The sequence below is a fragment of the Zonotrichia leucophrys genome, chromosome 2, assembly GCF_028769735.1.
Source record: "Zonotrichia leucophrys gambelii isolate GWCS_2022_RI chromosome 2, RI_Zleu_2.0, whole genome shotgun sequence".
In the NCBI taxonomy this organism is placed as follows: domain Eukaryota; kingdom Metazoa; phylum Chordata; class Aves; order Passeriformes; family Passerellidae; genus Zonotrichia; species Zonotrichia leucophrys.
This window is the reverse complement of record NC_088171.1, coordinates 45,788,576-45,808,395: the sequence shown is the minus strand read 5'-3', so window position 1 is coordinate 45,808,395 and position 19,820 is coordinate 45,788,576. Positions and strand designations below refer to the sequence as shown.

The 19,820-nt window shown below is 40.2% G+C and overlaps 1 protein-coding gene across 4 annotated transcripts in view; it reads left to right on the top strand.

Annotated features, from left to right (window-relative positions):
• The window catches only part of TRAK1 (trafficking kinesin protein 1), a 127,730-nt gene that overhangs the window by 64,821 nt on the left and 43,089 nt on the right, over nt 1-19,820 (top strand). For 2 of the 4 annotated variants that reach the window (XM_064704834.1, XM_064704833.1), the window contains exon 1: nt 5,954-6,222. The exons of the other annotated variants lie outside the window; for them this stretch is intronic. In XM_064704834.1, the coding sequence (XP_064560904.1) occupies nt 6,159-6,222 (64 nt within the window). In that variant the 5' untranslated portion in view covers nt 5,954-6,158. Of the gene's footprint in view, nt 1-5,953; nt 6,223-19,820 lie in introns of those variants that run through there. 4 annotated transcript variants of the gene reach the window in all.

Sequence of the window (19,820 nt, the reverse complement as noted above, 5' to 3'; positions counted from 1 at the left end):
TTATTTCCTTCAGATGGAAGGCCGAGCCAGTTTTTGCCAAATGAGTTAAATAAAACTGATCTTATCCTAAAGCATAATCACATAAATTCAGTGTCATCTCATTCATCAGTCTCATTCAGGCAGGCTGTTGTTTATGTAAGCCTGAATGAAGGTATGATACTGCAAAATGACATTCCATCTCCCTGCCCCCAGGTGAGGGACAGTCAAGCTCACTTTTAGCTGAGGGCTGTGGGGAGGTCTGTGTGAGAGCCAGGCCTAGAGCACAGCTCTCTGTGAGCTACCAGAGGCAGTGAGCAGGCACAGCAGTCTGAGTTTTTCCTTGGCCACTTAGGGAGGCTTAGGGCCCATCTGGGAACTCTCTGAGAAACAGGGAGCCCGCTGCTGCGTGTAAGGTGAGCCCCAGGCACGTGGGCCTCAGGAAGTCCTAGTGGCTTCCGAGGAGCTGTCAGCTGCTCTTCACCCAAGGGTATCCCTCGCCTTCTTTGGAGCTGCTGCTCATTAGGGATGGTCAGACCCAGCCAACAGATGTAGTAGTTTCTCTGGAATGGTGCAAAAAAGGGATCTTCATCTGAGTTCAGAATAACCTAAGTCTTCAGATGTGGTGGCAGTGTGCCACAGGGTGCATTCTCCAGGTTTTGGAGTACCTGTCTCTCAGAGCAGAGACTTTAACCCAGACAGAGCTTCAGATTGGGAAGGCCAATTGGGACTGCAATAGTCAGGTTGCTGGAAGTGCCCAGAGCTGCTCCCTACCCTGAGGTAGAGAGAGATGGCCTCTTTTCATGCTGGAGATGTGCTGCTGTGGAAAAGCTGTCACCACTGGTGGAGAAGTTGAGAGGAAGTCAGCAGGCTGTGCAGCATCAGGGAGGGTGAGACATAGGCAGTATCTAGGCGTGGCTGAGATGCCAAAGGATTGTGCTCCCATTCAGAGGGACCTTGACAGTCTGGAGCCATGAGTCAAGAGCAGCCTTGTGCTGTTCAGCAGAGTGCAAAGTCCTGCAGCTGGGAGGAACAACCCCATGTTGTGGTATATGCACCAGTAGATGCTGGGGTCCAGCTGTTGGAATGCAACCTTGCAGAAAAGGACCTGGGGCATCCTGGTGGACACCAAGGTGGACATGAGCCAGAAGTATGCCTCTGCTGAAAAGCAGACTGATAGCATCCTGAGCTGTATTAGGAAGAGTGGTGCCAAGCAGTTTGAGGGAGTTGTACTCAAAGCTGATCAGGCCATGCCTGGAGTGCTTGGTCCCATTCTGGGCTCCTTTATTCTATATTCCTTCAGTGTAATGCATTCCTTTCCTCTCCCAGGAAGCTGTAATCATGTCTCTCAGTGGGTTTTTTGACTTGTTAGAAAAATAGGTCATAACCATGCAGCTGTAATATTTTTGTCTAGCTAATCGAGCATGGTATTAAGCTCAACTTCATTTTACAAATGTTTTTGCTGTCTCGATGAAAAATATAACAAAAAAAAAAAAAAAAAGGAGGAGATAGAGATAGTAATGTACATTATTTCCAGCTGGTGAACAGTTTGCAAATTTTGTTCCTTTAAAGCTTTATTCTCAATTTTCTGAATTGTTGATAGGGGTGCAATCACCTAAATGTCTGGCTCTTGCTATTATGGTCTTACAGTGTTTAAGTGTGCTCACTGATACCTGAATTGAATTACACAGCTGGTTTTACAGGAAGGTTGCTGAAGACATCAAAATTGATTTGATACAAATGCAAAAATAGTGCTCTTCAGTAATTATCTGGGGGAAGGGAGAAATAATCCTTTCATGTGGAAAATAGCTTTCTGTCATTAAGTACTTTAATTTCATCCAACTGCCCCTCTCTCATGTTAAATAATTCTGTTTCAGTGGGAGAGCAGTTTGACCCTCTGCTGCATTAGAAGAGTCTTTTCTTTGTATCAGGTGGGGTTAGTGTGCCCTTAGGGTGTGAAGGCATGAACTCTGTCCCCTCTGGAGGAAACACTTGTATGATTTTGAAGCCCTGGATCGTCATCCTGGTTTGATGAAGAAGAGTCAGTCAGATCTGAAGCATCCATTTTTCTAAATACCAGTTCTGAAAGCTGCTGGTAATAATGCCCTCAGTGCTCTAGATTTACTCTGGGTTCTATTCTTTCCAAGTATAGCAAGACTTCTTGCTAAGTAAAATACTACACTGGAAGAGATCACTGTCCTGAGTTGCAGAGTTGTTTGTCCTTAATAAATGTGTAGTTACAGGATGACTCCTATTCAGTGTTCTTTTAGAAGGTGAAAACACCAGTTACGCTTCACTTCAGTAAATGATTCCAGTTTAGAAATAAGTGTGACAGCCCCTCCTTGAAAATCAGTTGGGCTTTTAAATATGCCTGCTTTGTCAGTTTGCAAAGTATGCATTGTGGCAAACCTTGACTGTGATTAATATGCATTATATGGTGGTGGCCTGTATAGCTACTGCTCTGATAAAAAAAGGACTCCAGATGATGTTAATGGGATGGGCAACTTTATCCTGAGTGGTGGTGACTGTACTGGTGACTGTAGAAGATGATGATGTGATACGGTGTTTAATTATCTGAACCATCCTGAGCCTGTAGCCAAGAGAAGAAATGTGACCCAGAGGTAATCAAATGGGAGGTAATCCATTGCAGCTTTCCTGGAAATACTCCATCCAACTCCAGTGTTCAGTTTCAAAAAGCATCCTTACAGAACTGTAAAGGTTTGGAGAAAAAAGCTGAGAATGACTAAGCATGCAAACACAAGATTCATAGTGGCATCCTATGTAATGACATTCTTTGAAGACTTTATTTGTCAGCAGAGATGACTTGCTGCTGCTTTGCCCCTTAGCAACTCAGTGCACTATAGTCTTGAGTGTGCTGCTGGGGTAGATGAAAGTACCTTTGTCAAAACTTCTCTTCAAACAAAGGGATGGGTTTCTGTGGTGTTTATAACCTGGGTAATTTAGGCACATTAGTTTAATGTGACCTACAGCATGGATTTATTTCAGCAAAAAGGAAGGAGAGGGCTCTTGAGCTTTTCAAGCCATCTTTTCTTGCTAATGAAACCCCTTTGTAACCACAAACTGAAGAAATGTTCACAGATGGCTACAAGAATTCTTTATCAATCTGTATGCTTTGCCCTGTGGAGAACAGATAAAGGGAGGGGTTTGTTTAGTTAGAAGTAAACATTAAAAAATAAAAAACAATGTAGCATCTGAAAGGGAATGCTAAACAAATGTGAATAACTATATTTAGATTTGGAATAGGAAAGTGCAACTTCCTTATAGTCACAGACTTATTACCCTAAATATTTTTTCAGCCCCATTGTATATGAACTTTTAGGTGAGTAACACAGTAATACCCCAACCAAAAGTAGTGTTGCAATATGGAGATTGGAATACACAGAGGTTCAAAGTTTGTAGAATCGGTCCACCTGAAAAATGTACTGTTCTAATAAGTTTACTATAAAATGAATCTGATTCACCTTTGTAGGAAGGAAAAGTAGGGCTGCAAAGGCTGAAAGTAGGTTCTGCAGGTGCTTTGTTGAAAGTGTGCAGCTGCTTTGTCAGCTTGGTCACAAATTCCCATTCAACTTGACAACCCCTCCAGCTTTATAGAATACAATTCCTCATGTAATTGAAGAGATGCTTGGGAGTGGATATGTGGATATATAGTATTCCATCTGCCCATGGTTTCTGAATTCATGCTGGGGAGATGATACACTTATTCCATATTTTAAGTGTCTTGAGGAGTTCTAAAATCGTTTGGCCACACAAGTGATTTTCTCCACAGAAAAGTAATGCCTTTCTGAATTATACCAGTACATTTCCAATCAGATCTCTAAAAAAAGAATCAATAAAAGAAAGTAACAAAAAGCCCTAAGCCCCTACCTTGGACTGTTTTTATCCTGTCTCATTGAAATGGAGTGTGTGCCGTGGGAAGGACAGAGAGAAGAAAATTCTAGTGTGTTGAAGATTTCCTTTGTTTAAAATATCAGCAAATAAAAAAGGAGATTGTCCCTGCAGCAATTTAAGGTGGTAGCCAGTGCTAATTCTTTCTATTTTAAATGCTTATTTAATAACATTAACCAACTGAAATTACCTTTTGGGCAAAAAAAATACAAGTGGAACAAATAGATTATATGCAGAGCAATTGAGTTGATGTTGCCATAGGAACCTTTCTTTTTCTCTACCATTATTTTAACAGTGTAGCCTTAATTGCATTTAATAACATGTAAAGCTTTTTCCTTGTGTGTATGCATAACTGAAACTCTGCAGGATTCAAAGCTACTGCAGTGATAATTTCTTATACCAGGAAAGTTGAATACTGATATGGTCAAGAAACTGAAGCATTTTCCTCTGCATAACTTGACTAGGCCTTACCTATTTCTGTTACAGTAAAGCAAAGTGGTACCAGCTGGGGAGTAGAATAAGTGATAACAACCTAGAAGATACATGAGTGAGGATGAATTAATAGATACCTGCAGAATCATGAGTGATTGAAAAGGAGAGATGGATTGAGCATTCAGATTTCCACAGCTAGGAGCTTCAAATTAGATTAGTAAATGTAAGTTACAAAGCAAAAGGTATGGAGTTTGTATATAATGAGCAGTAGGTGTAACTCTTTGGGAGAGAATGTTGGAGATTATAAAAATGTATGTGAGCTCAAGAGAGGGTAAGTCATTCAAGAATTGCTAAAAGTAGCTGTATCTGTCTCAGACTGTCTCTGAAGATGAAGAAATTAGAGGCTGGGACGGCAGTTGTGGGAAATGTTGGACAGTTCTCTGTTGCCTGCTCATGGCTATTCTTGTGGATGAGTCTTTGGCTAGACTGACACCAAAGACTTCCCTGGTTAGACCCAATATGGCCTCCTACCTTAATCTACTGGGATATATTAAGCCACAACTTAATCTGTCCCAGTGTTTCTATTGGTGTTTGCTAAGAATTAGCATTTCCTAAAAGAGGGGGGGAAATGGGTGAAGACTATGCGCTGGTTATGAACAAAATGGATGTCAGTCCACTTGGTATCTGTACCTGCACATATTCAGATAGGATTTTGTATTGTGGTGTTTGATGATTTAATGCCATCTGTTCCTCAGACAGGTTCTCTCCTAATAGCTTAAATACAATTTTATTGGGGGCTGCAAAAGTATTTTCTTCCACTTTCAAAACACTGAACACAAACATGATGTTATTCTGGATGATGACCTTCAGCATTTTTAGGAATAGAGTAGTGAAAATTTGGCCTATCCTCCTGTCTTCAGCTATGAAACTTGGATGCTTGGGGAAGGAAAAAAAGGGAGGGGGAAGTGGTTCATGGAGAGGGCAAAAAGTAGGAACAGATTAGCTTTTTTTTTGCAAGGAGAAATTTATTGCTGTCCTGATTTTGCTGATTCTTTCCTTTTTTTTGTTTGGCATTTCTCAACATCAGGATGCAGAAAGCGTTCTATTACATCAGACCAGAATAGTGTAACAAAGCAGTAACATAGTTTAATTTTCCGTGGGGAAGTCAGGCCTTTATCAACCTGTGTGGAGGACAGAAGTAATGGACTAGATTTTCATTATTAATGTACCACATGTCCCCAGTGAATTGCAGCAGTGTGATGCTGTTGTTCTGTGAGCAGTAGCAGTGGGTTGTATCATCTTTCTAAGCAACGATTTTTGTTTCCAGTATGGAGGACTCCTTCTAGCCTGTAAAGCCAGAAGCAGCAAAATGCTTTTTCTTCATCTCTGCATCGCTTTTGGAGCCAGCTCGTCTCCATGGCAACACATTAGCCTGAAAGAGATGTGGAGACTGGGGAGGAGAGGAATGAGTTAGAAGCAGCCGGGCGGTGGTGTGTGTCCCCAACGTCAGCGCATCAGCCTTTTGATAGGAGGATTTTGTTAACACCCATCCAAGGCTCCTGTGCAGAGCTTCTTTATTAGAGGAGCCGCCAGGGCATCTATCTGCTTCCTTTCTGCATCCTTTTTCTTTTTTTTTTTTTTTTTTCCTTCCAAATACACCCTCCACACCCCCCCCTCTTTTATTTTAGTTGTGGCCTCAGTGAAGATGTGCAGCTTATTTTCAGCTTCCCGTGAGCTGCCTTGTGCTCTGGCATTTTGCAAAGGCAGGAAGGCATGGCTGCATTTCACTTGACCTTAGCAGCGAAGTGAAATCTCCTGTATGTCACTGAAGGATACTGACTATGCAGAAATTTATTGAAGCAGATTATTATGAACTGGACTGGTATTATGAAGAATGCACGGATGGTAAATATTTCTTTCTAGTCTCTTGTTGCAGAATTCGGAGCTTGTAAGATCGGAGCATCATTATTCAATGGTTTTTAAAAGGAAATACTCAGAAAAAGGCAACACCCAGGTGTAGCAGAGATGCCTGCACCTCTTTTGCACCTCGACATCTCTCGTGAGTGTGCTGCAAGAGACTGCCTGTATAGCTTTTTCCTCTCTGAAGGGAGTGGCAGAGCAACATATGCTGTGTATGAGCTGCCTTTGGGCAGGGGAAAGAATATTTGAAAAGCTAACTGTATCTACAATAATTGAGGTGATTTTAAATATACGGATGGTAATACTGATTATTGGTTCAAGTTTGAATTCTGTGTTTTTTTCTGCGTTAGCAATATCATCTATAATATGTATATATTTGATGTGTTAGTAGGTAGTCCATGTTTTCTCTCTGGTTATTTGTCTGTGAAAGAATTAAAAATGTAGATTTTTAGAAATGAGCAGGTTAACTTTTTGAATTGGCAGAATTACAAACTCTGGCAATCATTATCTTTTGTGCTATTTGCAATTTTTATGTAATGTTTGCTAGGGTGATTATTTCTGTATCAGAACACTGAACGTTTTTACCAGGCTTCTGATAGAAGGCACACAAGAAAGGGTAAGGAATTGCTAAAACTGTATTCTCTGCAGCAAGAAAAAAATCAAGGTCCCTTTTCGATGGCACTCTGAAGCAAGATGCAGCCTTTGGGAATGCAGAAGTTTTACACAAATTTTATTCTGGCTGGAGAGCTTAGCTTAAACAAGGCAAGTCCAAGATCACAGTGAAGCAAAGCACAGAAAGCAGGAAGGAGCGTAGGCCTAGGGGATAATGTACATATGTAATACACAGAGATATTTCTTTGGTAGTGCTCTACAATACCAGAGGGGAATGTGAAGCATCAAGATAAGTGTGACAAAATTAGAATGTTTTTTTATGGTTCTTTTGAGTGTCATGTGCCTCCATTTCAGAACTGAATGCAGTTTCAGAAGCTTGTTACTCTTGAACTTCTATTATGTTTAATTGATTACTTCTGTCCAGGTGTTCAAAGAAAGAGGTGCATATTTATTTGAGAGATCTGACCACTTTAAGTTGGATTGAATCCATTATGTAACCTTTATCCTCTCAGTTTAACCCTAGTAAATAGTGTAGCATCTGATTAATCTGCATGATGTAACAGCCTGAGTTGGCCTGCTTTTAGAAGGTTAAGAAACAGACCAGTTGTATGGTCCATAGAAGCTGTAGCGTTCCCCAGGTTAAAGCTCCCACAGGTAGCATTTTTTTTTGCAGTTGTTAATTTTTATGATCTTTTTTTCTGTTTGGTCAAAGTGTCATATGGAAGGGGTGGTGTGCCTGAATGTCTGAGCTAAAAGCTGATCTGCTTATCCATTTTGTCTTAAGCTGTGTGCTGCACTGGAGGAACTGTGGGAGTTCCATGGTAATGGAATAAGCAACAGGTGTTGGGCAAACATTTAAATACCTTGTGGGATGAGGGCCTCAGGTGTACAGTGGTGGTTGGTTGGATTCTGGGCTTACAGGTTTTCCTGACAGTGCTGAGCCCCTGCCCAGGATATTTCTTCCATAAGCCGACATCTGCAGAGTCAGCTGGAGTATGTGCTGGCAGTCTGCTTGAAGTATTTGGGAAGTTCTTCCCTAAGAGAAAGAAGGGTTTAATGTCTGATAGGGAAATAATCTCTCCAGCAGGTAAGGCACAATGCTTTTTTGCATTTTTTAAAATTGCTGTTATTTTTTTTAAATAAAGTATTAGTTTTTACTTGCTGAAGGGCAGTGCTGTCAGTCCTGTCTCTGCCTCTCAGGTGAACAGCAGTCTCAGGGTTCATAGAATTTTATAAGGTTCAGCTTCCTTTTTCTTCTTGGAGTTCAGGTATGTGAGAGAGGGGAAGATTTGAGAGATGTAGTGGAAGGCACAGTCTTTGGCCTTAGATACTGGAATGTTCACTGGGTTTAAAATAGTGTTGGCATTTACCCTCGACAGAGAAAGGTATTGTAATTGTGGTAGCAGAAAAAAGGCATCATAATAGTAGAAAACAGAGCTTTTCTGAAAACCTGAAGCAGATGACATATTAAAAGAGATGCCTGCCTCTTGATTGGTTTTTTATTTTTCTGCCATGTGTTTTTTTGATACCAGAGTCATTTTCCTGAGATTCTTTTTACATTTAGCATAGTGAGATAGGCAGTTGCAGCTCAGCTGACCTGTTTTGAATATCTATTTTAAGATAAATTGAAGCACAGTTAGAGAGCCAATTTCTCTGCCATACATGGACTCTCCAGATGTATGTGTGCATTCACTTTTGAATCCCACCCAGCTCACTCTTCATTATAAATATGACATTGGAAAATAGTGGGTGGTACATTAAAACTAATAGGAATCTTCACAGGGTAATATCCTACAGAATTATTTTTCTGATTAAACTGTTCATACATTGTTTGTCAGGGCCTCTGGGACTCAGATTTCCATGACTTTATTTAGTTTCCTTTATTTAATAATTATTTTAACAGCAAATGGTTTCTTGTTCTTCAAAGAAAAAAAAACAGTCTAAAATTATATTAGGATGTAAAGTATTAATGCTATTATTTAAGTTAATAGGTAAAGCAACAACTGACTGTTGCCTCAGATGTAATGAATTTCTGTACTGACTGACTGTAATGATATCTTCAACTTGCAGTTGGTAGTGGTATTTTTTTAATATCTTGCAAATGAAAAAATGCTCAAAATTTACAATTTATAAGTCTTTAAAAAGACTTATTAGAGTTGGAATCATTAATTAATTCTTTTACATAAGGTACTCACAGAGTTTATTTTTGGTAGGAGTAGGTGGAAATAGACAATAAAATGTCATACTCTATTTGAATTACTGATGTTAACTAACATTGCAATAAATTGAAACTTCTATAAATAACTACTACGCTATGCTTTTTACATTCATTTCCAAGTGTAATATTTTATAATATGAGTGACACTTGTCACCTCACTTGGTGTTAACGAAGTGTAGGTGGACTGGGGAAAGAGCTGGGCCTGTACTTGAGTGGGAAAGTAGCTATTTTCATAGCAGACTTGGACAGAATCAGTGATAAAGAGGAAAAGCTGAAACTTTTCTACTCTTATTATGAAAGATAACAGTATAAAAGTCTAGGTTCATCTAAGTTTTTTTTATAGAAAAAAAATACATTCCTAAAAATTTTGTGTGCAACTTGGATGAAAAAAGCATTATAGTAAACCCCACACTACCAAACAAGTAAACAAAAAGATAAGTGTATATTCACAGAAATTTTTCTGAATATGGTTGTTCCCTGCCTCTCTCTCAGTGCAATATTTTTCTAATGAACAATGCTTTCTACAGAAATCCAGACTGATTTTAGAGAAAATTACTTTTCTTTGGTTTCTTCCATTACTTGTTTATTTCTGCCTCAACAGTTTATAACAATGCATGAGTTCAGTTGCCTACAATTCCAGATGACTCTGTGAATGTGCAATTGGATCTTTCCTCCTCCTTTTGTTGGCCCTGAGTTTTTGCAATTTCTTGTGGAGGATATGGTGTCTTTCCCTTTTTTCCCTTGCCAGACCCATGGTGTGCTTGGTTTGTTACACGTGCTGAACCTTCTAACCACTTTTATGTTTGCCTGAGCCACTCCATCTTGTTCCAGCATCCCTTCCTGTATTTTCTTCCCACTCACATTGAAATGTTTTTACCACCTGTTATGTTTGCAGCTATTGTTTAGAGCTTCTCTCCTCTATTCTGTTTTCCACTCCACTGAAATAATTACCAGCAAGCTCACTAACTTTCTTTTTAACAATAGTAGACAATGTTATCTTGTACTGCTTGATCTCTTACAAGTGATTAGTTATTGTTGCCTTGCTTATGTTAGTGTGGTGACCCATCAGCTCCCTCATACTTTGGCCTCTTTTGTGTCCATCTCTGTGGACAGAGTAACCCTGGTGTTACTCTGAATCTCACTGGATGCTGGCACTGGGTATGCTCCTAAAGTCTGGGAGAATCTTATGAATGCCTTTAGCATGCAGTTTCTGAAACAGCCCTTGCTCTATAGGTATGCAGGTAAAATGCTCATTCAGGTTGATCTTATTGTGCTCCCATGATACATGACAAATATAGTTGAACCTTGCTTATAATCATGGAATTGTTGATACCATTTTCCTGGTTTTCTGCTTTTTGCCATGCCACTTCTTTCTCTTTACTCCTTCACTGACTCCCTGTTCTTCATCAAGTCACATAAGCCACATAAGGCAACACACATTGCAGCATAGAGATATTTTTGGTTTTATTCTGTTCAACTGCTAAGTATCTAGATAAGTATTTTCCCAGCAATTCAATTTCTTTCCCTTTCTGCAAGAGTAACATGCTGTCATTTTGGTTGAGTGACAGAAGATATTTTGTGTGGGATTTTGAAAGAGTGGGAAACATGAAACCTGTAAAAATTTGAACAAACTAACTTTACTTGACTGTACATATTAACAGAAAGCACACATTCAATAACCAATTTATCTCCCTCCCTGAAGAGCCCATCCCAAAATACCCACATTTCTTCAGCATATTTAAATCCAAGTGCTCCCATTTCATCTGCTGTTTTTAGACTTGTTGGCTTACAGAGAATCTCTTTGTTCTAGATGCAACATTGTTATAACAGCTAATTGTACAGAACTTAGATATTTTTATTGATAAAGGAAAGTTAAAATGATTTGAATGCATTGGAGTTCCTTGGAAATAATGAGTCAGGATAGGAGGGTTTGTTTGTATTGTGTCCAGCCTCACCCTTCTTCAAACTAGCTCCTGGTTTGTGTGTTTCCTGTTTCATGGCAGAGCTGCTGAATACACTCTGCACCTCAGTGCAGTTGTTGTGCTGGGAGTGTGCTCAGAGCACTGCAGCCCCCTTAACAAGCTTCCTGACAGGAGGTAAAGCCTCCTCATTCAGAGTGGGGATTGCAGCAAATACACCAATTTTACTTCCCAGTGACAGCCCATTAAAAAGAATCTTCATTGTAGTATACTAATTAAGTCCTTGGGTATGTGTTTACAGGAAATATTAAAAATCTCTTTTGAATCTTTCCAGTTTAGATTGTATATTTTCAGAATGAAATACAATACAGCTGCTTTTTTTTTTTTTTTTTTTTAATCCATAGCTGCTTATTGTTTGGTGTTGGTTGGAAACCTGCCTCGTAATCTTTAGCAAGTAAATGTTCCTGCACTGCTAAGGGGGTGTAATGCAGAATATATGAAAAATGTGTTGATAGTGTGAGGGTGCGGCATACATTCCTTCTCCACCCATTATAAATTTGCTCCAGCATTTATCGTGTGCTGATATCAAAATAGGAATTACAACACTTTCTCTCAACTTTTGAACGTCAGAGTCCTCCTGTGTGGTACAAGTTGATATTAGTCACAGTTCAGAAGCCAGCTTGTGGGAATATTCAATTGCTCTACTTATGTTGTCATGTATTTTGAACAGCAACATGTCTCCTTTCAGTGTGTCCCTCATAAACTGGATAGTTAGCTGTAGTTGTCTGCTTGTCAGGATTATTAAAACCACATCATGTTTGACAGGGCTGGACTTTTCTGTCCCTAGGCTTTAAAAGGTTCTTCTTGCATTCTTTTAATATGACTTACGGTTTTGGTTACTCTCTCAATTTCCATTTTCTAGCTATTACTGAAATGTGATAAATGGTCACTGAATGGCAAGTAGGTATTTAAGACCCTTATCTGATTTTAAGTATTTTTTAAAGAGTTGATTCACTGTTACAGGTAAGAACTGAAGACACAAAAGCTCTAAGCATCAGAAACTAGAAGCAGTCCTCATTATTATTAAAATTACATATTTTAATGTAATGATGTGGGGAGAAAGAGATAATCCTGTTTTTTCCCCTGACTTCTTGAGGTTATTGCTGTTGCTGAATATTGCAGTAAATTTTGGCAGTCAAAGATCAAGTTGCTTTGGGTGGCAAAATCTTTATCCAGTAATCAGTATTTCTTCCCTTAGCAACCACTTACATGTATTTCATATCCTTTGGCTGTTATTTATATAATCATTATTGCATTGTTTGCATGTAAATATCAAGAGTTGAAAACATAGAACAGAATCATTTATCATTATTGTGTAAAAGTAGTTGCTTCCCATCTCATACTACCCCACCACTGGTTCTTCCTCACCACTAGAGAGATGGTAATAGTGAAATTTTTCCATGAATCAAGCCGTTGCATTCTGCTGGCTTGTAGTGTAATGTTTGTCTGTCTGTTCCTAGCTGTTGTGTCCCCTCAGGGGATGGTGAGGTGTCTTTGCCTTGCAGGGCCCCCACTTTGCCTGCAAATGCTTTGCCCCGTGATGTGGATAGGAACACTTTAGCAGCAAAGGGCACCTGCTTGCCGCTGCAAGTAAGGGAGGCAACTTAGCAAACATTAGATATCTATAGCTACAAAAATTAAATAAGAAAGTTAGCCTGCCCTGTGTGTGTAGTCAAGATTAGCAAACACAGCTTGTTGGAAACAAAGAGGTCTGAGCACAGGAGATTTGTTTCTTGTTGAACAAAGAAGAGACTCATGCACCCCTGAAAATGCACTTGGGTGCCATACGTGGACTTGTGAGGTATTTCTCATCCCACAGCTTGTGGGAATTCTGCACATCATTCCTCATGTTCAGAATCGCCGAGACAACCCTTGGGGGGCTCAGAAGTCCTGGAACGTTGCCACAAGTTCTTGGTGGCTAGACTTTGAACCTGCATGGGATGCCATACCTGTATGAGGATGGGAGGATCACACGGGGATAAGTGGTGAAGGGATAGATTAATTATAGAGTGAAAACATAGGTTTTAGAATCTCAGTACAGGGGGGTTCTAGGAGACAAGATGGAGGAATTAGGGCGTGTCCTGTCCTTCTTCTTCTTCTTCTTGTCATCCATCTTTGATGGTGATGGTGGCACTTTGAGATTGGTTCTTACTGAATGTGCACTTGTCAATAAGAGTGAAAGGTATTGGGAGGAAAAGGTAAATATCTTACACATAGTTTTTGGTATAAAAATAAGCGGCTGCCCCGAGGGAGGTCAGTGTACCCATGGCTGGCTTGCTGTGCAGACCTCTGTCGGGCCAGGAGAAAATATTGTAGATAAGAATTAATAAACAACACTGAAGAACTGAAAAACCTGAAGACTCCTTTCGTCCTTTGGAGCGTGGGCTGCCTCAAGGCCACCCAGAGCCTTACCAGGCCATTTGAACAGCTGAGACGGGACAACAGCTGACTGAAGTGAAAAATGAATGTGAAAACCACAATATATGACAACTAATGGGATACGTCATTTAAGTTCTTTGTACCAGTGCAGTCTCTCCTTGGTATAAGCAATAAAAAAGCTCCTTTCCCTAGCCCAATTCTTCACTTAATGGTTCTAGTGTGTGGTGGGTGCTGCAGTCAGACTGTACTGCACAATAGCCCTGGGTATGAAGATCTCCCTGCTGGATGGGATTGGCTGTGTGTGCACAGGCTCAGGCTGTTCACAGCTCCAGTGAGGTCTTGCTGCATCGGGCAAGGTGAGAGGTGATTTATGACTCTGTGCAGTGCACACCCTTCTCCAGGTGTGACAGACAGAGGCTGGGTCAGACTTCCGTGTTGAGACACTTGCGGGAACCTACCACTGCACTCCTAAGAGCAGGGGCAGAGGAGATGGAGCCTTGTTGATATGAGGAGTGTCAGGGAGGGTCTTTCACCCCACTGACTTAGTTTGAAATATGTTAGTGGGGCTTTTGAGCAAAAACTGGCTGTTGTCAGAGCTGGTCTGAGAAGAAACATAAACCTTCTAGTAATTAATAGACAGATGGTCTCTTCCCTCCTCCACCCCATCTGCACAACTCAAAGCTGTTGCACTAAGGACAAGTAGTCAGTCTCTCCGGAGTTCCCTGGCTGAGCATGTGAGTGAGGAAAGATGGTATCCTGCTTTGTGGAGACCTTGCTCTGCTCTCCCCAAAGATACAGCCTCCGAGGGAATGACTTCCCATCGCCTGTGAGACTCAGGCATCGTTTCGTGTCTATCTGGGATAACTGCAGCAATGTCAGTAAACGAAGAAGAAAGTTATGAATATGACTATGAAAAGGAAAATGAGAGGAAACGTGCTTTTAACAGGCAGAGCCTTGAGATCTTGGAAGAAGGTACTTTTCACCTTTTGTTTTTAATATTTCATGGTAGCACATGGCAACCTACAAGTGATTTTAGTGATATTTGTGGATTAAATAGACAAAATTCTGTGTTTTACATGTGTAGCCAGTATGTTTGGATGAAGTATTTGTCTAATATCCAAATAAGATAAATCTTAATTTATGTATACTTCTTTAAATAAGAAAGGCATGATCAACAGATGAAGGCTGTGCAATACCTATTTTATAATGAAACAGAAATTGGGAAATCTTCTCTCTCTGGGATTGTAGTGCATTTTTATATGCACAAAATGTGTGTGTCTTATGAAACTGTATATTTTAGGTTGTCATTCCCAGCAGGTGCTTCTAGAACGGAGCAGCAATTTTGTGCTTATCCATGAATTTGAAAGCGCATAGACAGAAATAATTCAAGTGTGGTGTCTTGTGACTTAAATTTTCAATATAAAAACCAACCCAAAAATGTTGTTGTACTCTCTAGAAATAATGGGTAGCTGACCCATTCAGGTGGAAATGGGAATGCATTGAAAATCCTCCCGTGCACTTGCTGAATAGAGAGGGTGTCTATCCTAGGGCTGCTTCCAGCCAATCTGGTAACCTTCAGGATTTCAGGTAGCAAAAGCTGAATGCCCTATTCCTGTTTTTTCATGTGCTGTAAATTGTTCTCTGAAGCAGTAGTTTTATGGTAGAGAATTGTTACTTCCAAACGAACTATTGTAAAGCTGATGTAGGGATGGTTTGAAGGATTGTTAGCACAGAAAATGCGATATGCTGTGAATTTACATCCTTGTTCACCTCATGGTTAACAGTGCCCGTGTCCAGACTTCTTGGTGAATAAACCTTGCTCTTTGAATGCCATTGCATAGGATTCTCCTGTAAAAACTCACAATCAAATATCCCACCTGGTTTTCAGATTTGTGTGTCTATGTAAAAAAGAAAGATGCTGAAGAAAATACTGATAAAAAAAAAAATTTAAAAGTGGAGGTTGGGATGGAGGGGAAGCTTTCAAGGGAGGCCAGCTGACATTTTTTATATTTTATTCCTATTATTTTAGCAATTTAATCATTACTGAGGCATAGATCATGCTCTTCTTGTTCTTTCTGCTGACTTTACCCTTCATCCAGATCTAACAGTCTGAAGCTGCTCTTATTGATTCTGAGGGGGGGAAAGAAAAATTTGAGTTCTCTCTGGGATAAATTTAGCCCTGTCTTTCTACACTGCCTTCCTCTCAAAAGCTCAGTATGTGTTTGAAATGTCTTCTAAAGATGCCTTTTCTTCTCCACCTATGTGTTCATATCGCCTACACACTCAGTGTAGCAGAGATACAGATACACAAACCTATATATGGTATTTCTATGTATCTTTGCACGGAGGAGTACTTGCAAAGGGTAGTATTTCTCTAGGAGAATGGGTGAGTCAATCCATTCTGTAAGTAAAGCAGATGGAAACACCAGCATGTAGCCTTTTCATCCTGAACAAAGGAAACATTTTAGCTATATCTGGCTGTAAATCTGGTACCAGAAACAGCAAATCAGAGGATATGCTCCACTTCAACCATTTATAGTTATTGAAAAGAAGAGGATAAAAACTGTGTAATTAGGACTCCTTAACTGTTTGGCCTATTCCATATGCAGGATGTGTACTCACTTCTTGACTGTTATTTCCATAGTCATTTTGCTGTAGTGAGGTTTTTCTCTGTGCCGATGTTTAGATGCCGTAATTCCCCTGAGTGCTGTTTCTGGAGCCTGTCTTGGAATTAACGTTATGCCTGGCAGCATTGCAGTCAGCTCTCTTGATGAGAGTGGAAAGCACCTTTGGAATTGGCATTGCTTTGGAATTGTAAAGTTGCCTGACAGCAGTATGTTTACCTTTCATTTGATAAGATGGCCTTGAGGCTGACTGCAGTGAAACTTTGCTCAGGGATATCTGTTGATAGTGTCTTCTCAGATTTTCTTCATAAAGGAACCTGAGCTGTGAAAGGACAACCTGTCAGCTTCCTTTGATTAGTGATTTGTTGAGTCAGCTGTTTCTGGAAGGGAACTGTGTTTTGATTCTTGCTTTTGCAGCTGGGACAGGAAAGGACTCTTACCTACATAGGACCTATGATGGCAGCCATTTCCATTTACTAATGTAGCAGTTTAAAAGTCCTATTTATCTAAAGCACTTAGTAAGTGCAGGCAAAGAATCTGTCTCCAGTTGAATTAAAAAGAAAAAAAAGTCTTGGGATCATTGTTAAAATCTTAAATCAGACACTCCAGGGATCTGAATCCAGAGATCTGCTTTCTGGATCTGACTGAAAATGTAGGATACAATACAATGGAGGCCATTCAGAGCTCTGGAATCTGTGAATGCTAGAGCAAAAAAGATAGGAGCTGTTCTTGAAAACTTTGGCACAACCATTTCCTCCCAAAGAGTTGGAATAGGAAAAGACTATATATCTAAGAAAGGAGACAGCTGACAATGTGTGGCTTACAGGCTTGTAACTTCATTTTAGGATTTTTTAAAATGTACAGTCCAGATCCTGATGTAAATCTTTTCATTTATTAGTTATTTTGACTACAGTCTAGACATTTCTTGACAAAAAACAAATGGAAGAGAATGTCAAGACAGTAACTCGGTGGCTAAAAAATCCTGCAAAAAAAAGTTTTAATTTTGAAGAGAAGAGCTATCCTGAGCTGTGTCTGTGAATGATGTATGCATTAAGGAAATTAAGAGAATTAAGGTGTTCTCTCCAGAGACTTATTCTTATTTTCTTATTTCACTTTGTGTCTGTATTTTCCAAGTTACCACATTTGATCTATTTATGCTAATAGGAGGAATAAGTGTCTGATGCTCTTTTTGAAATTTCTTCCAACTTGATTTTTCATTCATCACTAGAAAATTTGATGATGTTCATGTCCTACTTAGAGGATGTACTTTGAAATTTTTCCCTGCCTGAAGTTTCAGGCAGAGGCTTTAGAAAAGAAGTAAAAGCTGTGGTGTGTTGTTTTTAAGGGGCTTTTTTTTTGTGAACCTGCATTTAGGTAATAACAAAGGTCTGTGTTTAAGGCTTGAATATTGAATTTGCTAAGCTATTTGAGTACCCTGTGAGAGAAAACTGCAGGAAACAAACACTCCTTAAACCATAGCCTTAAACAGCAAGATAAAATCTCTTCTTCCAGAACAATCAGTAGCTGCAGCTTAATATTAAAAGATTATTTTGTAAATGGTGCCATTGGAAGTACAGCAAGCCATGCTGTAGCATTTGAAGAAGACAAAATCAGTGTCTATTGGATTGTCTGTTGAACTTCTTAACTGATTATGTATCTCCCACAGCATCATGTTCTTCCAGACTCCTGCACAGAGCTCACTCACGGTGTGACCTGACAGTTGTGAGGCAGCTGGCACACTGTGACCGCTCCTTATCCCTCTAACCTGGGTCACGCCATCGCTGACCTCCCCGTCTGCCTTCTGGAGCCACTGGCCTGCTCCCTGCTTTGGGAGGCTTTTGCTGGGGGAGGCTGGGGGAACTGCTGGGCTGTTCCCTTAGGATTTGGATTTCTAGTAAGGTGTGACTCAAAAGCGCATTCTTCAAGCTCTGGCGACAGTAGTATCTTAAAATTTTTAAGGTCTTTAGGTGTGCGTGTTCTCTTAGGGCTGTCTCAAATGTGGCAAGCAACAGCAGATCTGAAGCCTCTGCCCTGGCTTAGCCAGGGCTGTCAAAAAGACCTCTGCATTGGAGGAGAAGATACCATATTTATCTTTAACTGCGAAAAATCAGTAACAGCTGACAGCATATTTCAGGTCTAATTTTCCTGAGTTTATTTGAAAGGTGATATACCTAATATGGCACAGTTTCAGAATTCCACATGTGCTTGGCTCAAGTTGATGTAGTGCTCACAGTAACCTGTGCCAAAGCATAACTATCAGTGGCTCTGGAACTGAAACTGTAATTTTTAGTGGGTGCTTTATCCTTTGAGTGTAAAAATAGCCTTTGAGGAATGAATCCACTGAGAGCTGAGGAGTCTGAGTCTTCCAGGGTCTTTGATGGCTCCCATGTGCCAAGTGGCAGCAGGGAGCACGGCTGCTCAGTCAGATTTGCCATGTGTGTTCTGGCCATGTACAACCTTCAGGATGCAATGTCCTTGCCATTGTATCTTTGGTGTATGTTTGGACAGAGCTGTGAGCAGAGGGGGGCGAGACAGAAGCTGTTTGTGAGGCAGGGCTTGTCATGACTGAGCAAGAATATAGCAGGCCTTGCCATAGTTAAAGGCTTTGGGTAGGAATCTGTTATGGAAAAAAAAGCACTGTCCCCTACTGCCACCACTATCCCCCTATTGCCAACCCAGTAAGAAGCATGTGTGTTTAAATGGCAAGAGATCTGTGCTGATGAACAGTATCAGTATACCCATGAACAGTATTAATTTTCCCTGAGGGAGTTTCTGATGAAGTAAATTTTGGTAGTGGGGAAATCTTCATGCACTAAAGCCTTCCCTGTTAGACTCTATAATTTTACAGGTCAATATTATCTGCCCCAAAAGTGAAACTTTACAATGGCATGTTAGCCCTCTTATGTTTCCCAGTAGTTAGAAATAGACGTGAAGAGGAGCAGTGGGAGCTGGGCTTTCCTTTTCAGCAGCTGCAGCTCTTTTATTTCATTAGTTTATCCTTGGTTGATAGGTCACAAAAATGAAGAGGGACTATGTGTTGAGGGATGCAGGGAACAGGAGCTGAGGATACCAGTGACTGGTGTTTCTTCCTCCTTCTATTTGAATCCTTTGTTTGGCAGGTGGTGGCTCTTTGCAGAAGCTGCCAGTAGTGGTATTCTTGTTCCCCTTTCCTTCTATGGCTGTCTCCTGTTCCTGCAAACATCCTTTACTCTAAGTAACTTGTTGAATAGGTGACTTTAAGGGAGCAATCCAGAAAAATGCATGTGTTCCTCCATGTCCTGGTACATCTTCAGGTTGGGAACCAGTGCTCCAGTAAGTAGATGACAAGAAATAAATGCAGGATATATCCTTTCAGCTGTACTTACTTTGGGAAACACAGGAATGTGATTACCAGTAAATTTGCAGGATTTAGGATGGTATAAAGATGGTGCTAGGTACTTTAGGCTGAGGAAATGTTTGATCTGTGTAGTGTTTGTCCATTTGTGTGTTTGGCTTTTAAAAAAGCCCAAATACTTTGAACTGCAAATGTGTCTCCAGTACCATGTGTTTAGCGCTGTCATGAAAATAATGTGAAGGGAGCTTTCTCTGTTCTTTATTTCCTGTTTTGGATCTGTGACATTAGCTTCAAAGCACTTATCAAAATACGTGAGGTTTTTTAATTATTCTTTCTTTCTGTGTTGCCTATCAGCCTTCTCCATAAGCTAAGAAGTGCAAAGTATATCTGATTTGGCTGTTTGCATGCATCCATGCACTTAGACACAGTGCTCCCTA